We start from the raw sequence: 23277 nt of genomic DNA, 5'->3' as shown, positions 1-23277 counted from the left end.
CCTCAGTAGGGTCGCGGGGGTGCTGGAGCCCATCCCAGCTCTCTTCAGGCAGTGGGCAGGGGACACCTTGAACTGGTTGCCAGCCAGTCGCAGGGCACACCGAGACAGACAGCTCACTCGCTCATTCACACCTAGGGACAAAAAAGAGAAATGAAATATGCACTTGAGGCATCATAAAATCTGAAGGGATTACTTAAACGGGTATTTCAAATATACAAGGGCTAATCCAACCCACATCATTGGATTTATCACATATTTATATTTCAATCCAAATATTCCTTGCATGTAACATACAGAATATTCTCAATTTAATCAAAGAGAAAAACTCATGTAATTTTACTGATTTTTTTCAATCTTAATCCAGCCATTACCTAAACATATTGAATAATCTGATTTCTGACTTTTCCCAACATGTAAACTGGTTGAATATTTTGATATGAATCTGAATATTCCTTGTATGTAAACATATTGAATATTCTGATTTTAATCTTCATTTCCCCTGCATGTAAACATACTCAATGTTCCACATTCTATCCAAATATTTCTTACATGTAAACATACTGAGTACCGTAAATTCCGGACTATAGAGCGCACCTGATTATAAGCCGCACCCACCACATCTTAAGAGGAAAACCGATTTTGTACTTACACAAGCCGCACCTGTATATAAGCCGCATGCGCCCACATTAAAACATGTAACACAATCACAAAATTAGCCCAAACCCGGCTTTGAGTTCCCCGATTATAACTGAATATAAAGTACACAGTCCAAAAACCACACCCGGCAAAATGAACAGAAAATGATACCGGTAGTTAAAAGTTTGATGCAGACCTGCAGAGTCCTGGTACCCATTGAAACTTATCCAAGGAAAAAAAGGCTATATTTCCAAAGGTAAGGGTGGGAGAAATATATACCCACTATTGTCCGCCGCGACAACAGGTCTCACTCACCTTTACCCCACTTCCCGTCAGCCCGCGTTTGCTCCGCCCCTCTTTTTTAATTCGCAAAACATATCAGAATAAGTGTCTCAAATAAATACTTTACAAAAATATACAGGTGCAAATATATATTATACATCGGTTACGGTACACCGAGAGAGTTTTCAAAGCTTTAATTATAATATTATAAATTTCATCCCAAACCGTGCCTGTGAAGGGTAGCAAAACGCTACTAGCAACACGCTCGCAACACAGTAAACTGGTCTATTAAAAAAAAACATACCGTACTTGTAGAAACCACAGTAAACCATCTTCCTCCTTATAACTGACGTCATCAAAGTCGTCTTACCCAGTATGGGAAAGAGACTTTGTCATGTAGACGTCGTCCCACGCTCCCTTATTCAAAAACACGCTAGCAACATGCTCGCAAAGTGAAGTTTACGTACAGTAGCTCTGTTTTCTTCTTTATCGGACTGCTCGTTTGCTTTTAGCTCGAAAGCTACGTCATGTGCCTTTCTTTTTGCAAATTGCATGATGAGGATATGTCTACGCTAATTTAATTTGTGCACAAGCTAAGAAGTTGCTGTCTTCCTCGGTGCATATATTCCACCGGTCTAAATCTTACCTTGTACTTAGATAAATTACATAAATTGGCCGCATCACTGAATAAGCCGCAGGGTTGACGGTTTGGGAAAAAAGTAGCGGCTTATAGTCCGGAATTTACGGTATTCTCATTTTAATCGGACTATTCCCTGCATGATCATTTATTGAATACTCAGATTTTAATCTGACGTTTTTCTGCATGTAAATTTACGGAATATCCAGATTGTAATCCGACATTTTCCTTCATCCAAATGTATACTGAATTTTTGAAACTGAACCAAAATATTTCTTGATTGCTAATATACTGAATATACATATTTCAATCAGACTATTGCATGCATAGGTATTTATAGAGTTTTCAAATATTAATCTGAATGTTTCCATTTTGTAAATTTACTGATTGTTCACATTTTAATATGACTATTCCCTGCATGTAAACATAGTGAATAGTTTTAATTCTGACAGTTCCCTACATGCAGGTATAGTGAAAATTCAATATTTTAATCTGACCATTCCCTGCATGTAATCATAGAGAATTTTCTAATCTTAATCCGACTATTCCCTGCATGTATACATAGTAAATATTTTGATATTAATCCCTTTATGCCATGCATGTAAACAAACATATTGAACATTCTGATCATAATCCAGCTATTCCATGTATGTAAACTAGTTTTTTTTTTTTTTTATGAGGATGGTGTGTTTCTCACTTTTCTTTTGGGGTTTTGTGCCTTTTTTTAAAACGAGATCCAAGCAATCAACTTTGCTGTTCTGATACTTTTTCAAGCATCGTAAAATGTTCGAAACATTGGCTCGATCAACCGTCATCATTTTCAACGATGCAAGCCCTCCACACGACAGCTTTCACGAAGCAATTACAGCATAATTGTAGGCAGGGCGCATTATTATTGATTCAATTAGAAAATAAAAATCAGGTCATATTTGCATTCTATTTGTCACAGCCGTGTGTGTTTTGCGTCGAGGTCGAGGATGGCCGGCTCGGGCAGTTTGTTATTAGAAAAGCGCTCATCCGTGCGGCTAATTAAGATGCATGGCGCCCCCCTGAATGTCAGCGCCACTAATTATCAAACAACGTAACGCTCGCTAGATATAAGAACTGGCAGCCTCAGTCGTCATGTTACTAACCTATTACCGCTACAATTACCCGACGTCTGTCATTTCACTCATTAGCCGTTGTTTTCAGGGTTTTTTCTGCTAACGTTCGTCTTTGTTTTAGGATACGGCTTTGTGGATTTCGACAGCCCAGCGGCAGCGCAGAAGGCTGTGTCTTCGCTCAAGGCCACCGGGGTACAGGCACAGATGGCCAAGGTAGGAAAGTTGTAATTTTAGTCTATGATGTTGCATCGTGTTTATCTGCGAGTTGGAGAACTGGGTAATTATATTGCCGGCACTGTGATCAGATTGAAGGAGCTCGGGTTGTGCGGGTGAGGCCGACAATTTGCTGATGCTTTTACATGAGAGTTGTTTTCACTCGAGTGGCTTTGTTTACGTTAAGTGGGCAGGCGTTTTTAAGCCGCAGAAGCTCTTTAGACCTTAAACTTGTAATTTGTATAAAAAATATCCTGAAAAATGGGCTCCTGGAGTCAAGCAAGGCATTTTGGAGTGAATAAGGGTCTTTTAGAGTGACCCTCAGATGACCTTTGTGGGTGTGGAGAAATGCTTGTAGAACTCGTTCAAAATCCCAATTCTCTTCTTTTTAGAATATAATTTTACGCATTGAAATGTTGTTTGAGCGACAATCAATCAATTTGTGTGTTTTATATCAAAATTCTATCATGGATAAATAAAGTGTAACAACCTTCAGACACACAATTTTCATTGGGTTGTTTCATCTGTTATAAGTTTATACCTTAGTAAGCAGTCAAAAAAAGAGAGAAAAAAATCAGTGGATTTTGAACTTGCAAGGAAAACGGGGGAAAGACCCCAAAACACAAATACGAAATTCCAACCTGTTTTAAAAGCCCTCCCTTGAACCCTTTCCTTCTACTAGGTTACAAACACAGTTTTACCCTAAAGGGTGTGGATATCAAGGTCAGCAACATTATTGGCCAATCGTGACAATGATGTAAACAGTGCAATAATAACGAACTCTCCTTTGCAGGTGTCCAATATTCGATACAGAATAAATGTTACTTAATTAAAATAAACCGACGTGGTGCCCCCTTTTGATAACTGAGAAACTTACGTCTCCCCACCTGTTTCTATGCCTGTTGGGTGCCTTCTCTCCCCTCTGGGAGGGATTTAAGTGAGCCCGCCAGTTTGAATGCATCTCACTCAATTCCAAACATTAATAATAATCATAATAATAATGGTCCTTCACTAGAAGGCACAAGAAACAAAAGTATAACCTATTGGCAGACTGCAACAGTAGTTTTTGGTTATCATACAGGATTGAAATATGTGATGTCCTTTCAATATTGATAATAATTTATTACATTTGATATATGTATTTTCCTGTATTAACTCACGAGCAGATCATTTGTATATTAAAAGAGAAACATAATCTGCGAGTGACCGTTCCTCAAGATATGCTTAAGAATGTTTGGCAGGAGCTGGATTACCAACTTGACGTATGTCGTGTCTCAGGCTGTGCGCATGCTGAACATTTTTAAATGGTTCACAAAATCCACATGCTTTTGAATTTATTAGTAGGATTTAGAAGAAAAACATCTTGTGATCTTTAACATGAATACTTTTTGATTTAATTTTCCGTAATCATATACTTTCTGTAATATTTACATCTCAAAAAATACCTTTTTTTAAACACTCTGTATTTGTAATAAAGCGTTTTAATAAACAATTTATTCTTGAGAGCGTTTTTTTTCTCAAGGTAAATTCTTTACTACTGTATTTGTTTCCCCTTACACCTACAGAAATTATTTAAAATTTTATAGAAAAGGTTCCTCATCTCTTAAATATTTTTCCTCAGTTTTAAGTACTTCAAAATGTCCTTTCACGAAAGTTTTGGGAGCTCATCTTTACCGGCTCTCTCCTTTGAGCGACTATACCAAAGCAATTTCGCCTGCCGAGAGTCTCGATGAATATGATGATGGGTTTGAGTGATTTTCCTTACTGGAAATGGCACCAAAGAAAAAAAAAAATCTGATGGCTGGCGAGTCCTTACGGAAGCCGATGAGACGGAGGCTGATGACGGACCGGCCGATAACGAGGAGGGTGGCAATTATTTTGATCAAATGGAATGAGATGTGACAGCAGGAGATGATCTTCTCTGCCGGTGCTCAGGTGTGCCGTTTCTCAAATGTAGCATTTGGCCGCCGCCGTCCTTCTTCTAATATTTATAAGAGGCCTTCCTCTCAGAATACTGATCAGAAGTTTGCTTTGAAGCGCCCGCTTTTATCGGGGCGTTTTTTGAGGGCGGGGGTCCTGCCCCGACACCAACACCTTGATGGTCGAAGAATGTTTGCACGTCCATGCCAACGAGTTTTTTGCTACAGCGCTCTGCTTTTATCAGACTTATGAGAGATATTAAGGATCCGCTCTGTTTTATAGACTCACTCTAATACCTCTGCCGCTACCTCTGGCATTGGTTGTCAGCCACTTCCCCACCTTTTTCAAAATACAAAGGCTAACTTGTATTCACGTCTTTCGCATATCAATTCATTTTACACCTGCAATAGACAGCTCCTCTGTGGTGGTTCAAAAAATCCTCAAAAAGCAGTACTTTTTCAGGCTGACATCAAAGCAAATATGACAGTTTAAAGGAAAATGGAATGTGATTTGGATTGTGTAGAATCAGAATATTGTGTCAAGAAATGAGTACATTTGAAGAGTGAAGAATGTCAAGAATGTATAAGATGGATACTGTAAAGAATATAAATCATTATGTGTAACCCAACATCAAAATATTGTACCAAACTGTGAATAAATCTAAAAAGTGAAGAATGTAAAGAATGTCAAGAATGCATAGAATAGTAATGTAAAAAACAGAAAGGTACTGTGTTGAACTACAACTCAAAAGTTTTGTGTCAAGATGTAAGTAAATTTAAAGAGTAAAAATGTAGAGAATGTGAAGAATTTATTGCATAATAATGTAAAAAATATACAAGTATTATGTGTAACTAAAAATCCAAACATTCTATCAAAATCCAAGCATTATTTAATCTCAAAAATGTGTGGAATAGTAAAGTATGTGGAACTCAAAATCAAAATATTGTCAAGATATGAGTCAATCTCAATAGTTTATAGAAGTGTCAAGAATAATGAAGTATTAATGTAAAGAATAGAAAACTATTACCATATTTCTCGAACAATAAGTTGTAGTTTTATTCATAGTTTCGCCAGGGGTGCGACTTATACTCTGGTGTGACTTATGTGTGAAATAATCACACATTATTAAATCATTTCACGTGTTGATTTCAAACTAAACCTCATGTGTGAAATAATGAACACATTATTATGAAATAATCATATCTTATTTTCACACCAAACCGCAAGAGGTCACTGTAGGCCTGTGTTTATAATTTCAACCTTCCTGGTCATTTTTAAAAACAACTGAGAAGGGCTGAACTAAAATTGCACCGAAAAGACAATCATATTCTGTAGATTACAAGTTGCAAATAGTACAATATTCGGCCAAAAATAGGAATCGAGTAGCAGAATGAACGTTTGGAGTTAGCGAGATACTTGTAAGGGACTGACGAAAAGCAGCGTTAACGATGACTTTAACGTAAGTGACGTAGAAGAGGAAGAACCGCATCGTCTACCTCCCGATTCGGGGGAGACATTTAAAAGTGACACAGAGGATCGAAATTTCATTTCATTTAGGGATTTTCGAGTAAACTTGTAAGCATGTTCTTAATGCTAATTATCGGAATAACTCTTAATGCGATAAGTCGTTACTGACTTATTACCAGGCATATCAGTCATGTAATGTTAGTATACCGTAACACTTATTCAACCTGTTGTTCTATATTTAACTTCAAAATGACGTGTGTATTTTTGGTGTTGTATTTTATCAAGTGCATTTCCCTCAAAAATGTGACTTATACTCTTACACTGTTCTCCATACTTCCTTTTTCCCTACTTATGTTTTTTTGGGCTGGTGCAATTTATAAGCAATTTATAGTCCGGAAAATACGGAATGTGGAACTCAATATCAGAAAACTGTCAAAAAGTGAGATAATCTCAAGAGTGACAAATGTACATGTCAAGGATGTACAGAATAGTCACATAAAGAATACTCGAGCTGCTCTCCTTCCTTCGTTGATTAGCAAAATTTGGTGACACTCTGTCATATACTTGGAAAACAGATGAATAGAAATTATTGTAGAATGTAAGGAATGTATAGAATGTACAGTGGCTTGCGAAACTATTTGGCCCCTTTGAACTTTGCGACCTTTTTTCCACATTTCAGACTTCAAACATAAATATATAAAACTGTATTTTCTTGTGAAGCATCAACAATAAGTGGGACACAATCATGAAGTGGAACACACTTTATTGGATATTTTAAACTTCTTTGACAAAGAAAAAAAGAAAAAGTTGGTGTGCAAAATTATTCAGCCCCATTGAGTTCATACTTTGTAGCGCCACCTTTTGCTGCGATAACAGCTGCAAGTCGCTTGGGGTATGTCTCTATCAGTTTTGCACATCGGGAAACTGATATCTTTGTCCATTCCTCCTTGCAAAACGGCTCGAGCTTAGTGAGGTTGGATGGAAAGCGTTTGTGAACAGCAGTTTTCAGTTCTTTCCATATTCTCAAATTGATTGAGGTCTGGACTTTGACTTGGTCATTCTAACACTTAGATATGTTTTGGGTGAACCATTGCATTGTAGCTTTTGCTTTATGTTTTGGATCATTGTCTTGTTGGAAGACAAATTTCCGTACCAGTCTCTGGTCTTTAGCGGACTTCGTCAGGTTTTCTTCCAGAATGGTCCTGTATTTGGTTCCATCCATCTCCCCATCAATTTTAACCATTTTCCCTGTCCCTGCTGAAGAAAAGCAGGCCCAAACCATGATGCTGCCACCACCGTGTTTGACTGTGGGGATGGTGTGTTGAGGGTGATGAGCTGTGCTGCTTTTACACCAAACATAACGTCTTGCATTGTTGCCAAAAAGTTCGATTTTGGTCTCATCTGACCAAAGCACCTTCTCCTACATGTTTGGTGTGTGGCAAACCTTAAATTACACTTTTAATGGATATCGTTAGGAAATGGCTTCCTTCTTGCTACTCTTCTGTAAAGGCCAGACTTGTGCTGGATACGACTGATTGTTGTCCTATGGAGAGATTCTCCCACCTCAACTGTAGACCTCTGCAGTTCATCCAGAGTGATTGTGGGCCTCTTGGCTGCATCTCTGATCAGTTTTCTCCTCGTATGAGCTGAAAGTTTAGGGGAACGGCCCGATCTTGGTAGATTTGCAGTGGTCTGATACTCCTTCCATTTCAATATTATTGCTTGCACAGTGCTCCTTGGGATGTTTAAAGCTTGGGAAATCTTTTTGTATCCAAATCCAGCTTTAAACTTCTCTACAACAGTATCTCGGACCTGCCTGGTGTGTTTCTCGTTCTTCATGATGCTCTCTGCACTTTCAACAGACCTCTGAGACTATCACAGTGCAGGTACATTCATACAGAGACTTGATTACACACAGGTGGATTCCAATTTTCACCGTTAGTCATTTAAATCAACATTGGATCATTCAGAGATCCTCACTGAACTTCTGGACAGACATTGCTGCACTGAAAGTAAAGGGGCTAAATAATTTTGCACACCCACTTTTTCATTTTTTATTTGATAAAAAAGTTTAAAACATCCAATGAAGTGTGTTCCACTTCATGATTGTGTCCCACTTATTGTTGATGCTTCACAACAAATTACAGTTTTATATCTTTATGTTTGAAGTCTGAATTGTGGCACAAGGTCACAAAGTTCAAGGGTGGCAAATAGTTTCGCAAGCCACTGTATATAATGCATAGAATAGTGATGTAAAGAATTGTAAGTATCGTGCTCTCCTCCCTTCAGCGACAAGCAGAACTTTAGTGACAATAGGTCAGAGTCTTGAAACAAGGACTAATGGAGACAAGTGAAGAATGTAAAATAATTTAAGGAATGTGTAGAATAGTAAGATCTCCCTACCGAAAACAGAAACAAATAAATAAAATGTGGGTTTGGACAAAACTGATTAAAGCAGATTAATAATCAAGAAGAAAAATAATTGACTCCCTAACAGCTGCTTACAGCACCGATATCCAGTTGGTGTCAGTTTATGCACACAAGGTTCATCAAGCTAGTTTTTTACTGATACAATTTATACAAAATGATGCCGCCGCTTGTTAAATTAGGGGTTTCCAAACTATGACCAAGGAGCCTTTTGTGGGCCTTGGATCATTTTGAGAGGCCTGTGGCATATTTTGAAAATTATATGTGCCGTTTAGGACCTAACAGGCTTCGATGTCGTGATGTCAAAGCATAATTTCTATGCACAGGTGCGTTTTCTTCACCAACATTGTTAAGTTAAACGAGCTGGGAAAAATACAGGCAGATTGGGCCGCTCAGGTCCCCGCCCCCCTTGGAATTGGAAATAGCAACACATCCACACATAAGACACGGCTACGCTTTTGTCCGGGCATTCCCCAGGGACTCTGACAGCGAAAGGGAGGAGAGAAGCCATAATTAAGACACCTAAAGGACACTTACCCCCGCCTCCCCCCTTGCCTGTCACTCAGTCTGCTCCAGTGGCTGATAAGAGCGCTCGCCTCGTCTCTTTTTTCAGCTGCGGGAATATATAACGCCCAATCAGATGATTGCCATCTGGATAATGCTCAATTCCACGTCTATTATTAGCATTCAATGATATTCAGGATTTTGCAAGCACATTTTCTTTCACTGTTATGCAGTGTACAAGGTTTTTTTTAACGGTTTGTAATACAATGCTATGTTCGACCTCTGTGGAGAATTTTACCCGCTATACGACGCCAACAACAAATTATTTTGTGTTCCCAAACTTCGTCACGTCTCGAAGATGCCTATCTGCTATTAGTCAACATCATATAAAACCCTGGTCCCCTATTTGTTTGCATCACGCCATCATTAAAATGCCGATTCAAGTACATCCCGGGCGTTTGTTTTGGTCTGCTGTGGGTCTCATGGCTTGCCGTGATGCTAAAGGGAGGAGAAAAAAACAATAACCATGGAAACAATTATCAGGAAATGCAAAGGAGGTACACCAATAATCTAATAATAAAATCCGAATAACTTGCATGGCTGTAACAAATCGATCTTTTATTAAAAAAAAGGAAGTTATTTTCGCAAGGGTGGTTAGTGTGCAGCCTCACGATGCGTAGGTCCGGGGTTCAAATACAGCTACCGCAGCATCCCCATGCATTGCATGTTCTCCCCGTGCTTTTGCTCTTTTCCTCCCACATTTCACAAAACATGCATGTCAGGTTAGTTGCCCGGTTGAATTGTCCCTAGGTGTAAATGAGCATGTGTGTCTCTGTGTGCCCTGCGTTTGGCTGGTATTCAGTTCAGGGTGTCCCCTGCCCATTGCCAGAAGATAGCTGGGATAGGCTACGGCGCCCCTGCGTCTCTAGTGAGCAGCAAAGTAAATGGATAGATGGTATCCCCATTTGCATCCACCTGCTACTCCACTTGACCAGCTAAAGTCACGTTACACAAAATGTTTCTTTTACTTTACAGGTATATTTATTTATGATGTCATTTAATCCTACACAAGTACAGTACGGGACAAGTACAGTGTAGTAGTATTTACTGTAACCTATTTTGTATTAATGTTTTGATCTGTAGTACCAGGGGTTCGAGATGCATTGGCCAATTAGCCTAAGGTTCTATCCCCGCCATACGGCAATTTCACTCTGCATATTTCTGCGTCTACTGTACTTTCACCGTTTCAATTTTTCTCCAAAGCTTTCCTGGTCGGGCATCAATGAGGCGAGTCACTGAGCTGGCGCAGATACCATGCTGTCAAGCCGCCACTCACCTGCTTCTCCGCAGGCTGCCATTTTCCCCTTGAGCCAATCAGACTGAATTACGGCAAGGGCGGCCGCCGCCGTGGCGTCCGTGTCAGGGAGATAATTCCGGCTGACAGATGCTTGCTTTCACACAACAGACACGTTCTATGGAAATGGGCCCAAACTGCCTTCTGCTGATAGTGCTTGAAGGGAGGAATCTGCAATTTAGAAAAAATAGATCTCAAATCCAAATATTAGGAAGCATTCTTGTTGAATTTTTGTTGAGATTGTTTTCATGTTTTTTAAAAACAAGATTTGTTTTAGTAGCACCCTAGAGTCTTGATCCTTAGTGTGGCACTAACATCTTACATTTCCGGTTCTATAAGTTTTCCAGAATATTTATTTCTTTCTGATTGACAATTTATACTCGGTCTTCAACGTTTATTTATTGAATTAACCCCCCTGAACCTGTCCTTTAAGAAATGTGTGTTTACCTCTTGTTGTCAAATATTATCTTAAAAATGTAAAACAGAGACAAAAAGCAATGCTAGTGCAAAGTTGACTTGGTTTTTCCACAATATTTCCTTCCAGCTTTGATTATTTCAAATCATCAACCAGAGAGTCTTTCTCAAGCGTCTCTGTCTAAGCCCAAATTTGCTATGGACAGTAATATCATTCCAGATGAGTCCTGCAAGGTTGACTTTGCTTCCCCACAATATTTTGATGAATTTAAATAAATTATTTCTCAAGAATTAGTGTCCAATTGCTCAAAAATCCCACGGGTGCTTCCTATTGATACTATTGATACTTTAATACTATTGTCACAACCTCAAAAACTCTCCACTTATTTACAATATCCCCGATTCGTTTCATTTCGCTAGCGGGTGTCTGTTTTCCGGTGGTCCGATCATGGACACTGACTGTGCACGTCTCCAAGGTTATTTACTTTGAAGGAAAATAAAAGTTTGGACCTGGAAAGGAATTGCTATGATTTTTCATAATTTTTCCATGAGGAAAACACATTATTGATACTGTTACAATTAAAACAAAAAACCTAATCAAGCTAGCAGTATTGAACAGATTTCACTGGATCAGGTGCTGTCATTAGGATTTCTCTTAAAATATATTTTCTGCAGATTAATCGTTAAAGTTGCTCAATTAATCTGTTTATTTTTAAAATAGACTTAAACTACTGGGTTGGATTTTGAATGTTCAATTTTGAATAACGATAGTTACGTCTTCATTCGCAATTTTATAGGAATGATTTGTCCTCAAATGATCAAACAACTTTATGACGCACAGGGGTGTTGCCATCTCTTTATCAACACTCTATGTTGAATGATCGCTTTTGTTGTTTTTCCTTCGGGAAAAAAAAACGACTTCCTCTAAGACAGCTCTTTAATGACTTTGCAGCTAGCGGGCTTAACTTTATTTTGACAGCAAAGCAGTTTTTTGCCACTTTTGGGAGAAAGGATGCTCAATGTTGTCGCCAGGCTCATTAAAAACAAGGCCGGCCAATAAACAGCGGCGGAGCGGAAGCTACAGGAAATGACATGAGGCCAAGTCTGCCCTTCATTTAACATTACTGTGGGCAAATTATGCAAAATGCGTCATTAAAGTGCCTCTATAAAGTCAAGCAAAAATGTTTATGGCAACCACAGCGGTCTTTGGCGACTCTTGTTTTGTTTACTCTGGTGTCCTACCGCTTTGTGTCCATCGTCCCTTTTGTCTCCGGAGGGATGGGGGCTGTCAATATCGCATTTATATTCGCGGGTAAAGAGTCTCCCTGCGGGTGGGCTCCAGTCAGTCAGCAATCTTCACAGGATCCTTTAGAGGTGACTCCTCTGATGTTTCAGCAGCATTAGGAGAATAAATCCCCCACTTGGACTCGTCACCGGGTGACCTCAAAGTGCTGCTTGCTGACAAAAACAAAGGAGCACGCAAGCCAGTTTCCCACCCTGAAGGGGCTGCCTAATTGTCCGGATAGTTTATTTTGACTTCTAGAAGACCCGTCCCCTAAACGACTTTGGATGATTTTTATATCAATCATTTCAACTGATTATCGTGTCATATTTGATAAGTACTCAAGAACTTGTGTGTGAAGACTCCGAAAGTGAAATGAGAATTTGAAAAAGTAGTCCATACTTCAGAAAGGAAGACTCCTAAAGTGAACACCCCGGAACTGAAGACAAAACTTCAGAAGTGAAGACTTTTAAAGTGAAATGAGACTCTGGAAGGGAAATCAACACATTGGAAGTGTAGTCACTTGAATCCGGAGGTGAAGGCAAGACTCTGGATGTGAAGTCGAGACTCTCGAAGTAAAAACTCTGCAAGTAAAGATTCTGGAAGTGACGTCAAATCAGGCAGTAAAGTCAAGTGGAGTGAAGACAAGACTCTGGAAGTGCAGACTCCTGAATTGGAGACTCTGGAAGTCATGTAAGACAGTAAAGTCAAATGAAGTGAGGGTAAGACTCTGAAAGTAAAGACAAGACTCCAGACATAAAGTCAAGACTCCAGGCGTGAGGACAAGACTGTAAGCTTATTCAAGACTCTGGAAGTATAGTCAAGACTCGGAAGAATCTTGCTCACCCAACAAAAAAAAGCATACATCAAGCCAAGAATGAATCTTCTCACACTCACACCCTTCAAAAAACAGGCCGAGGGGCACAACACAAAAGACATCTAAAAACAATGATGGAAATAAAACTGTCACAGTTAATTGAGAAGAGAACCATTCTCAGTAAAACTCATGCGCCTGTGAAACATTTAGCAATAAAGTCAAGAATGGATCAAATTCATAATCATCTGCTAAATTCAATTGAGTGATGGCCTTTATTGATCCCTAATGCAACAATGCTTCTTGGATGCCTTTCCAGGACCACGTTCATTGCTTGGATGAAAAAAAGGTACCAACACCCTGTGGGCGGTCCGTTTTCTGCATCAACGTTAGCTACAGTGACCATCAAGTGACCACCCACCCGAACCCGCTCTCATCCTCCACCCACTCTTAGTTTTGATGGGCAAAGCCGCCGAATGCGAGTTCCTTTCCGCTGCTTTCTACTGTTGACGCCACCTAATTAGACTTCAATCATGTGCAAGGAACGCCGCTTGCGGTAAATGATTTCAACCGAGAGAAAGAAAAGTGCGCAGAGCTGTGAGCCGCTGAGCCAAACAGAGTCCGACTGGCAGCGGACCGCTGCCAAAGAAGGATAAAGGTGGAAAGGGATGCCAGATAAACGGGGCCAAGGGGGACGCTATCTAAACACAAGGACGACATTTCATTGGCACATTTTGTCTGTGGATGGCTAATGAACCAAAGAGATCATATGTCATACGGAAGACCCCTGGGATATGGCGTCCCTGTTTTAGGACCTTTTCACTTTACGGTGTGGAATAAAATGTTTTGGTTTTTTTGGCCCTTGTGGCATTTTCCCCATTACACCACATTAACAACAAAGTCATATAACATTACAACTTTGCAGTGTTTATGCTTAGGACTAATAACAATTCTAAAATGTCTGTATGCTATAGGTCAACGTCGTATAAAATGTTTGTCTGCTTTCGGTTTGTAAGAATGCCGATACGCTATTGGCTAAACTCCCTCCCACGATGCTTTTCTCTTCATTCAGTTAAGAAATATGATACTCAGAGATGCCTAACAATAAAGATCCTGTTTCAGAATGGATGAAAAGAAATTTTATGATTTTGAAATGTTTTTGTAGTTGCACTTAAAAGCTCCATTATTAAGTCGAAAGTGGTTCTTAGACAATAATGTCAATGTCAAAAACTGCATATCAAACCTGATTTTACCACATGTTTCCAGCAGGTAAGATAATTGAAGGCACAACCAACATTGTCAATACAAAAGCATTGTGTTTTTTTTTTTCAGATTTTTGTAGTTTTCATAGTATATGTGTTTTTAGTAATTTACTGTAAACAGAGGTAGTAAACTACTGAAGATTTGTAGTAATTGGTAGCGTTGGATACTGCATTAATTGTACTGAATTGATTCACTATGGGTTCGGGGCTTGCAGTGATGCTAAAGAAAGAAGCAAAAACATGATAACAATAGAAAAAAAGCTTGATATGATCATAAAATACCAAGAAGGCGCAACAATTGCTAGCCTCTCTGAGTTGCATGGTCGTAACTAACTGACTATCAAGACAATTAAAAAAATGAGTTACCTAAAGCAAGGACATTTCGAAGGGCATGACAATCCTCGTTTTAAAATATGTTTTATTTGTAATCTTCTTTTACTGTCTCCTCCCCTCTTTGCATCCACTCAATACGCCACTCAACCAGCTTAAGTTATGTCCCACCAAAGGTACATGAAAAAGTCATTTTTCTTTACATGTATAGTTTTTTTTATAATACTATTCTATGCTCATATATTAGTCAGTTACCATATACAATTATTATATTTTTGTGTTTTTTGGGGGGGTAAGGGTGGGTTTCAGAACACAACACATTTCTATCCCCCGCAATAGGCCAAAATCACACTGCTATAACCAGACCTCAAAACAGATTCAAGTCATATCCTGAGGGTTTATTGTACAAGTTCTACATAAGCATAATAAATGCTTTTGGGGCCTGGCCTTTGAAGTCCATACCAGCTTTCAAACTTTGGTTCCACAACATCTACTAGACTCTGGAAAAAAAGAGAACGTTGAGTAGCAAGGCACTCTTACCACGGCCTGGACTTCATCTTCTTCACAATGATTGAAGGCAGCATACATGGAAAGAGTCGCCATAATTCAACGTGACAGCTCTGAGGGAGCAATTGTGCTACGGTTGAAAAAAGACAAGCTGCTCTGAGGACAAGCGATAGATGGCTTGGGATAAGCAGATCCATCATCGAACATGTCGGCGTCGTGTTCGCCCGACCTTCTGCCAAACAATGTTTGCATTCTTAACTTCCATTTGGTTGTTAGATGGTGTTTCTAATGACTTTTTTGGACATTGTGGAGCAGGTGGAAACATATACTGGATTCCCTTTGGTCTTTGGATCCAACATGGCGGCGCGCATGGATGCTGCGGCTAGTTTCTCTCCAGCTAATCTTCTATTTATTACCGTTCTCTTGTCTTTTTTGCTTTCTTTTTTGGACACATGCGTGGCCAATAATACTTATAGTCGGGAGGAACTTATTCAATTGGGTGGGCATCTAAATTTCGACTTTTCTGGCACTTTTTATACCACCTTTGATATCCCGAACGAGCTACAAAGAGATCCTGGATCTCTGTGGTCGGCAACCCCACTTACGAAGCGACGAAGACGGCGTAGGGACAGAAAACAGAAGCGGGGTAGTCGTGCTGGGAAGTGTGTGAAGCTAAAGGAGCTACATTGGCGAAACAGCAGAGGACACGAAGATTTGCCTAAGTCCACCATTATTTCTTCATCAAGCTTGCCGGTCAACCAACGCCTAAGACTCAACACGCCCGAACGGCGACATCTTGTGACGATCTCTACAAAGACTTCAGCTAAGTTAAACGATTCAGCAAAGCTAAAATTTGGTCTTTTCAATATTAGATCGCTTGCTCCTAAAGCTTTACTTGTTGATAATATTATTCGTGATTGCAAACTTAACTTGATTGGTCTATGTGAAACTTGGTTGAGACCGGATGAGTTTTTACCGTTAAATGAGGCTTCTCCTCAAGACTACGTGAGCAGCCATGTAGCACGCTCTTTGAAGAAGGATGGCGGTGTCACGCTAAATTCTAAAAAAAAAAAAAAAAAACACTCAAATTTACTCCTCGTACCTCTAATAATCATAAGGCGTTCGAGGCTCTTGTTATGCTATCCTCTCTATTGTGAATTTATGTAGTAACTATTTACCGCGCAACCAGGACCATACTCAGCCTTCTTAGATGAATTCTCTGAACTTTTGTCTGACCTAGTAACCTATGCAGACAAAATAATAATTATGGGGGACTTTAACATTCAAATGAACTCCCCACTCAGTTCACTTACTGTTGCGTTTCGGTCTCTAATTGATACATTTGGTCTTAATCAACTGGTTGATTTGCCAACTCATAAAGATGGAAACACGCTAGACTTGGTTCTGACTCGAGGAGTTTCAACCTCAAACATGACGGTGTTACCGTGTACTACCGTTATTTCTGATCACTATTTAGTTAAATTAGAGGTGCTAGCTAAATGTAGTACTAAAAAAGCTGAAGGATTTAGCGGACGCAATATAAGCACTGGCACAGTTTTTAAACTCTTCAATCTTCTTTCAGGAGCAGTTGCGTCCTTTCCTTCATACAAAGGCTCTATCAACTCACTCATGAATAACTTTAATGCTACCCTGACTAGTGTCCTGGATTCAGTAGCGCCCATACGGCTTAAATCATGACCTAAAAGACGCACGCCTTGGTTTACTGATGAAACCAGATCCCTTAAACAAGAATGCAGGAAATCTGAAAGAAAATGGCGCGCTACCAAGCTTAAGGTTTTCCATCAAACCTGGTGTGAGAGCTTGTTAAAGTATAAAGCAGCCCTTGCCTCTCCAAAATCAGCCTACCTCTCGAAGGTGATTGCGTCACAAAAGAACAACCCCAAAATCCTTTTCGGCACTGTAGCATCACTTACAAGGCAACAGATTATCCCAGATAGTTCTACCCATTCAGCCCATGACTTTATTGTCTTCTTTAATAAGAAGATTCAATGCATACAGGAAGAAATTTCTAAAGACAGTGTTAATACATCACATATTAAAGGGCTGAAATCTATAGATGCACGACATGCTGGCTGTCCAGGGAATTTTTCCCGATTTAGTGAACTGTCACTCGATAATCTTAAACAGGTGGTGAATAGGGCCAAACTGACGACTTGCCTGTTCGACCCGCTTCCGTGTTCGCTTATTAAAGGTCTTTTTGGGGTCCTTGGACCTTCAGTTCTAAATATTATAAACACATCACTCTCCTCAGGTGTAGTTCCAGTGGCTTTTAAGTCCGCTGTTATTAAACCTACACTGAAACGACCCAACCTTGATCCAGAAAGCTTAAGTAACTATAGACCTGTGTCAAACCTACCGTTTCTTTCTAAAGTACTTGAAAAAGTAGTGGCACAGCAGCTGAATGATTTTATATCCAAGAACAATCTTTTTGAATCAATGCAATCAGGATTCAGGGCTAACCACTCTACTGAGACAGCTCTGGTTAAGGGGCCGGTCACACAGCCGTTTGCGGCTGAATCACGGCTAAAATTTTGCGTTTTTTTTTTGCCCGTGGTTGCCCGCGATGGAAAATGCGCAAAATTGGCCAACCCGCTGTTCATCGGTGGTATGCCCGCAAAACAGACGCCGGCGACTGTTCCGCTTCCTCATCGCGTCATTTCTGCGTCATTTTCTCGTGTGGACCACGGGTATAAAAGCTCCCGAGCCGGTGTTGTGCCCAAATCCGACTCCTACGCAACATCGCCACCCCCCCACCCCCTCGCGTGAACGCGCATTCTGCTGCGATCGCTTTTGTTGTAAGCGTGCATTGACGTTGGTGACTTTTTCATCCGCGTTAACAAACGCATTTTGTTGAATACGATCGCACTTTATTGTTTAAATAAACGCGTTATATAGACTAGGATCTCCCAATTGTTATAATTAGCTCGCTTTATAGTTTTAATAAGCGTTTTATATAGAATACGATCGCTTTCGTCGGAAGCGCAGCAGAATGCGCGTTCACGCGAGGGGGGGAGGATTTACCGTTCGATTACGTTCACAACAAAAAAAAAGACGGAATGGTTTAAGTTGTATTACATTTCCAACAAATGCAAGACGAAGTGGTTTTGGTTATATGTTCGCCATTACATTCCCTAAAAGTGAGATAAAACGAGGTAAAAGTGGTTGTAGTAGCGAGGGGATGCAAATCTCGGCAGGGATGCATTTCTCGGATAACACCGGGCTGTAGAAATCATAACCGCTCAAGACACAGTCCCGTGAAGATCAAGATTTCAAGCTATGGCATCATTTTTATTTTATTATCTTGAAAAGAAATGTCAAGAAATAAAAATGGATTAAGACGAGGTCACTATGCTGACGGGGATCCATGTTCACCCCCTTGACGTCTCGAGCACAACTGACGTGTGCTCGGCAAATCGCGCTGTATATACGCGGAGAAAGGCGTTTGACTGTCACACGCGTAACACGCTAATTTCACGTAATAACACCGCGATACAGGCGCAGAACATGCTATTACCATGCTCCACCCACGATTACCCGCTGAAATTTCTCGTCCTACCCATGTGTAACCACGCCCTGGCCGCGGCCAGAGCACGTCGTTCCGCGTCATTTCCGCGTCATTACCTCGTGTTGACCACGTGTGCGGCACGCGGTTTAACACGTGCTCAAACTTTTGAGCAGCTCAAAAGTTTTGCGCGCGGCCAACCACATGTGAATTTCCGACCGCGAGTAAAGCACTGCTGTATCTCGTCTATATGGCGGTCTCAAAACTTCCAACAGCGCCCAACAGTATCCGCTTCACGGCCAGAAATTTCTGGCCCTGGTTCAGCCTTGATACGCTCGTGAAAGGCTGTGTACCCGCGCTCTGAAGAATTGAGCGGCGCAAAACTTTTTCGCGCTGCCACCCGCGCGCGAATTTCCGACCGCGTGTTAAGCAATGCTGTATCTCGTCTGCATTGCGATCTCAAAGCGTCCAATAGCGTCCGCCTCACAAGCAGAAATTTCTGGCCGTGATTCAGCCGCAAATGTCTGTGTGACCGGCCCCTAAGGTAACCAATGATCTTCTACTAGCAATGGACTCTGGCGCTTCATCATTTTTGCTGCTGCTGGACCTTAGTGCTGCTTTTGACACAGTGGACCATAATATCTTACTAGAATTGAATTAAAGAATGTGAATTTCCCTGCAGGGATGAATAAAGTATCTATCTATCTATCTATCTAGAACGGTTGGAAAAATGGATTGGTCTATCAGGAACCGTCCTCTCATGGTTCAGATCCTACCTCTCAGATAGGACGCAATGTGTTAAATATGGCGAAATGACGTCTGAGCCCTTTAGTGTTACCTGTGGTGTTCAGCAGGGTTCAGTACTTGGCCCCCTTCTTTTCAGCATTTACATGCTTCCATTAGGTGTGAATTTCCCTGCGGGGATGAATAAAGTATCTATCTATCTATCTATCTACATCTCTATCTATCTAGGTGATATTATTCACAATTATAATATCAGTTTCCACTGCTACGCAGATGACACTCAACTATATCTTCCGTTGGAGGAATCTGCCACTCTAAATTGTGGAAATTTGGAGGCCTGTTTCACTGAGATAAAAGAGTGGATGTCACTCAATTTCTTGCGTCTTAACTCTGAAAAGAGCGAAATGTTAGTTATTGGTCCATCTAAATGCCGTGACTTATTCTCAAAAGCTGCTGTGCACATGGACAAATGTCACATCACACAGAGTGACGCAGTTAAAAATTTAGGTGTCATATCTGTCCTTTCAAAGACACGTGAAGAAAATTACTAGAACCGCTTTCTTCCATCTTCGCAACTTTGCTAAAATTTGTCCTATGCTGTCTCAGTCGGATGCGGAGATTATAATTCACGCCTTTGTTACCTCCCGTCTCGATTACTGTAATGCACTACTCTCCGGTCTCCCGAAGTCCAAAATCAAGAGCCTTCATCTGGTACAAAATGCTGAAGCTAGGCTTTTAACTAAGACAAGAATGTTTGATCATACTACCCCGATATTAGCTAATCTACATCTACGGTGCTGTGGAATGCTCTTCCCCCTGAGATCCGATCTACAACCTCAGTGGAAATGTTTAAATCTAAGCTTAAAACACACTTCTACTCAAGCATATGAATAACCTCTATTTTTTGTTGACAATATCTCTCTACTATTTATACTTGCAACATCCATTGCAGCCTGGTCATCCTGAAAGGGGGATTACCACATGTGCGGTCTCTTCTCAAGGTTTCTTCATTTTCCACATGTTGAAGTTTTTGAGTTTTTCCTTGCCCTCATGTTGGTTTCAGATCTGAAATGATCAGGGGATGGTGTAATAATAGTCTGAAATAATAGTCTGTGCAATAACCTGTGCAGCCCTTTGAGGCTCTTTGTGATTAAGGGCTATACAAATAAAAATGACTTTACCTGTTTTATGTTGCTGTACTTTTAAGTCGAACTCGTTTCATCTGTATAAGCAATGCCATAAGACACGAGTGTCGAGTGGCTATTTTTCCTGCGGCATTGCCTTCGTCTTGTGTTTTCATGACGCACACTGTAAATTTTATGTCGCGGTTCACTCAGGCCATGCTCCGGTAAGCATCAGCTTCATAAAATCACTCTATTGGTGTATCAAGCGAGGGCTTGTGTACTATTAAGCTGTAACCGTAGCGCGGTTATGTCGATCAAATATAACCGCATACAAGCTAACAGCGATTGTTAATTAAATCACATGGCAACAGGGAATGTTTTTGCAGCGTGGGTGATTTTTGATATTGCTGATCACGACCCAGTAAAGACCTGCACCCATTTAGTCCTCATTTTATAACACAGCACATAAAATGCGATCATATTCCTAACCAAAGACACGCGGCATAATGAAATGGATAAAGCGGGATTACACAACCCTCTCGAGGAAAGAAATAAACTGGCGTAAAACTCAATGAAATAAACAGCCTGTGAACACTCATACGTATCCAAGAGGTAAAGGAAGTGGAGATAACGGCACAAATCTAATCGACAACTTAATTGCTATGACTGATGAAGACAAATGAAAACGGGTCAAAAAGGCGTCCGGCAATCTGAGATGTCTCATCATGTCGATACGGAAAGGCACATAGCGGATAACAAGAGCATACGTGGGAAAACGGTTCTAAAAAACTCAACTAAGGCGACGAGTGGCCGTCCGAGGACGTTTTTATGCTCCTGCGGTATTTCCCGAGCGTCGGAGCGCGAATACGGCCGAGGTCTTCAAGGCGGGCTAATTAATAGATCCGACAGAGAGCGCTCAGCCACACCCACCATAGTTACGGTATCCATGTATCACATGCGAAGAAAATAGGGCGGCCAAAACAACAGCGAGCGACCCTTTAGTTGCTATTCCTGATAGCATAGCCGTATCATTTCTTTACTGTGCACACTTATCTCAAAAGATATTAGAGAAGTGTCTCAATTACCGTATTTTCCGCACTATAAGGCGCACCGGGTTATAGGACGCACCCCGAAAAAATAGTTTTTGGTCCTATTTTTGACATAGATAAGACGCACCGGATTGTAAGGCGCTACAATGAGAACGTGGACAAAACAGTCAGATAGTTCAGTCAAACTTATTACCCCCTGAACATTCCCAAAGCTTGCAAAGACGCAAATACGTGTCAAGAACACGTGCGGATGCGGTGTCCGTACGATGTCACTCAAATGCATCGTTCCATTATTCGGTTAAAGTCTTGGGATTCAAGAAATGCCAACCATTCTTTCGTATATATTTTCTTTTTCGCTCGCAACTTTATTGTGCATATGACGATAAACACTTGGAATTGAGTTTAATTTAAAAATAGACACTCAATTCCATCCGTTATCTGCACCGCTTATCACAGAAACATCGAGTTCGGTCTGAAACAAGATACAGAGACAATATAAAACCTGAAGTAACTCACCGAAGTCGTTGTGTTCATAATAATGTGCAGCCAATGTCCTCTTATATCCGTGAGGGTAGTAAATCCAGGAGAATAAAATATTTTCAAATACAGAATAGAAAAAAAATGCTTTCTCTATGCCGTCAGCCACGTGCCATAAACATTCATCTTTTTCGGCCAATTGCAGGCTTTGTGTCGCCGTTTAAGCCAATGGCAGCCTGTAAATGATAAAAAGGATCCGCCTCTTGACCTCCGAATAACTCTAACCAATAGTGATCGACTCAACTGATGATTGACACATCTTTTTCGGCCAATTGCAGGCTTTGTGTCGCCGTTCAAACCAATGGCAGCCTGTAAATGATAAAAAGGATCCGCCCCTTGACCTCCGAATAACTTTAGCCAATAGCGATCGATTCAAATGATGATTGACACATTGGTTAGCCAATGAAACGCCGGTAAATAAATCCCAGCATACACCGCGTACTACTTGGTGTTCGGGGGAAAATCTAGTCGGCGGCTGCAAGTTAGTTGGAAAACTTAATGTTGATCCATAAATAAGGCGCACTGTGTTATAAGGCGCATGGTCAGCTTTTGAAAAAAATAAAGGCTTTTAGGTGCGCCTTATAGTGCGGAAAATACGGTATTATATACTGAGTGATTTTCATGGTATGAAGGTGTCCAAAGACGCTAACATTTCGAGGGTGGATGCAAAATGCTGGCCATCTATGAAGTCCGAAGCCCAGTTCCAACTACACATAGAAATAGATTCAGATGTGTGAGGGATAATAATACTATTATACAGAGGATATAGTAATACACAAGTTTAACTTTAATTACAAAACGCCACTTTCTCTTGTATTTGCAGGGTATTTCTATAGCGTATTTCTATAGAACAAATAACTTTATTTTGTTTCCCATCGATGCACGATCAGTCGATCGTGAAGACGCCAGCATGCCATGCTTGTCTGCAATAGAAAAGGGGCTGGGCTGTTGTCTGCCTCACGTTCTGATTGGTTAAAAACAAGAGCTGTCAAATCTATTAATTGAGACTGCAACGATGGGTAGCAGGTTGCCACATCAAAGAGATTCTAATAACCGCACACACTGGCCATTATCCAGCCGGGAAAGGCCTAATTTGTATGGTGGCTTCAAAGCCGCACTGGAAAATAGCGACCGTGCCTGCTGCCGTT

General features: G+C 40.6%; 1 protein-coding gene across 4 annotated transcripts in view; it reads left to right on the top strand.

Moving 5' to 3' along the window:
• rbms3 (RNA binding motif, single stranded interacting protein) overlaps nucleotides 1-23277 on the top strand; it is a 243788-nt gene that overhangs the window by 91463 nt on the left and 129048 nt on the right. For all 4 annotated transcript variants that reach the window (XM_088328442.1, XM_088328441.1, XM_088328443.1 and 1 more), the window contains exon 4: nucleotides 2780-2871. In XM_088328442.1, the coding sequence (XP_088184568.1) occupies nucleotides 2780-2871 (92 nt within the window). The remainder of the gene's footprint in view (nucleotides 1-2779; nucleotides 2872-23277) is intronic.

Source organism: Urocampus carinirostris, chromosome 2 (genome assembly GCF_059441175.1).
Source record: "Urocampus carinirostris isolate Australia breed hairy pipefish chromosome 2, RoL_Ucar_1.0, whole genome shotgun sequence".
NCBI lineage: Eukaryota > Metazoa > Chordata > Actinopteri > Syngnathiformes > Syngnathidae > Urocampus > Urocampus carinirostris.
The sequence above is the reverse complement of the archived record's forward strand: the minus strand, read 5'-3'. Positions and strand labels throughout refer to the sequence as shown.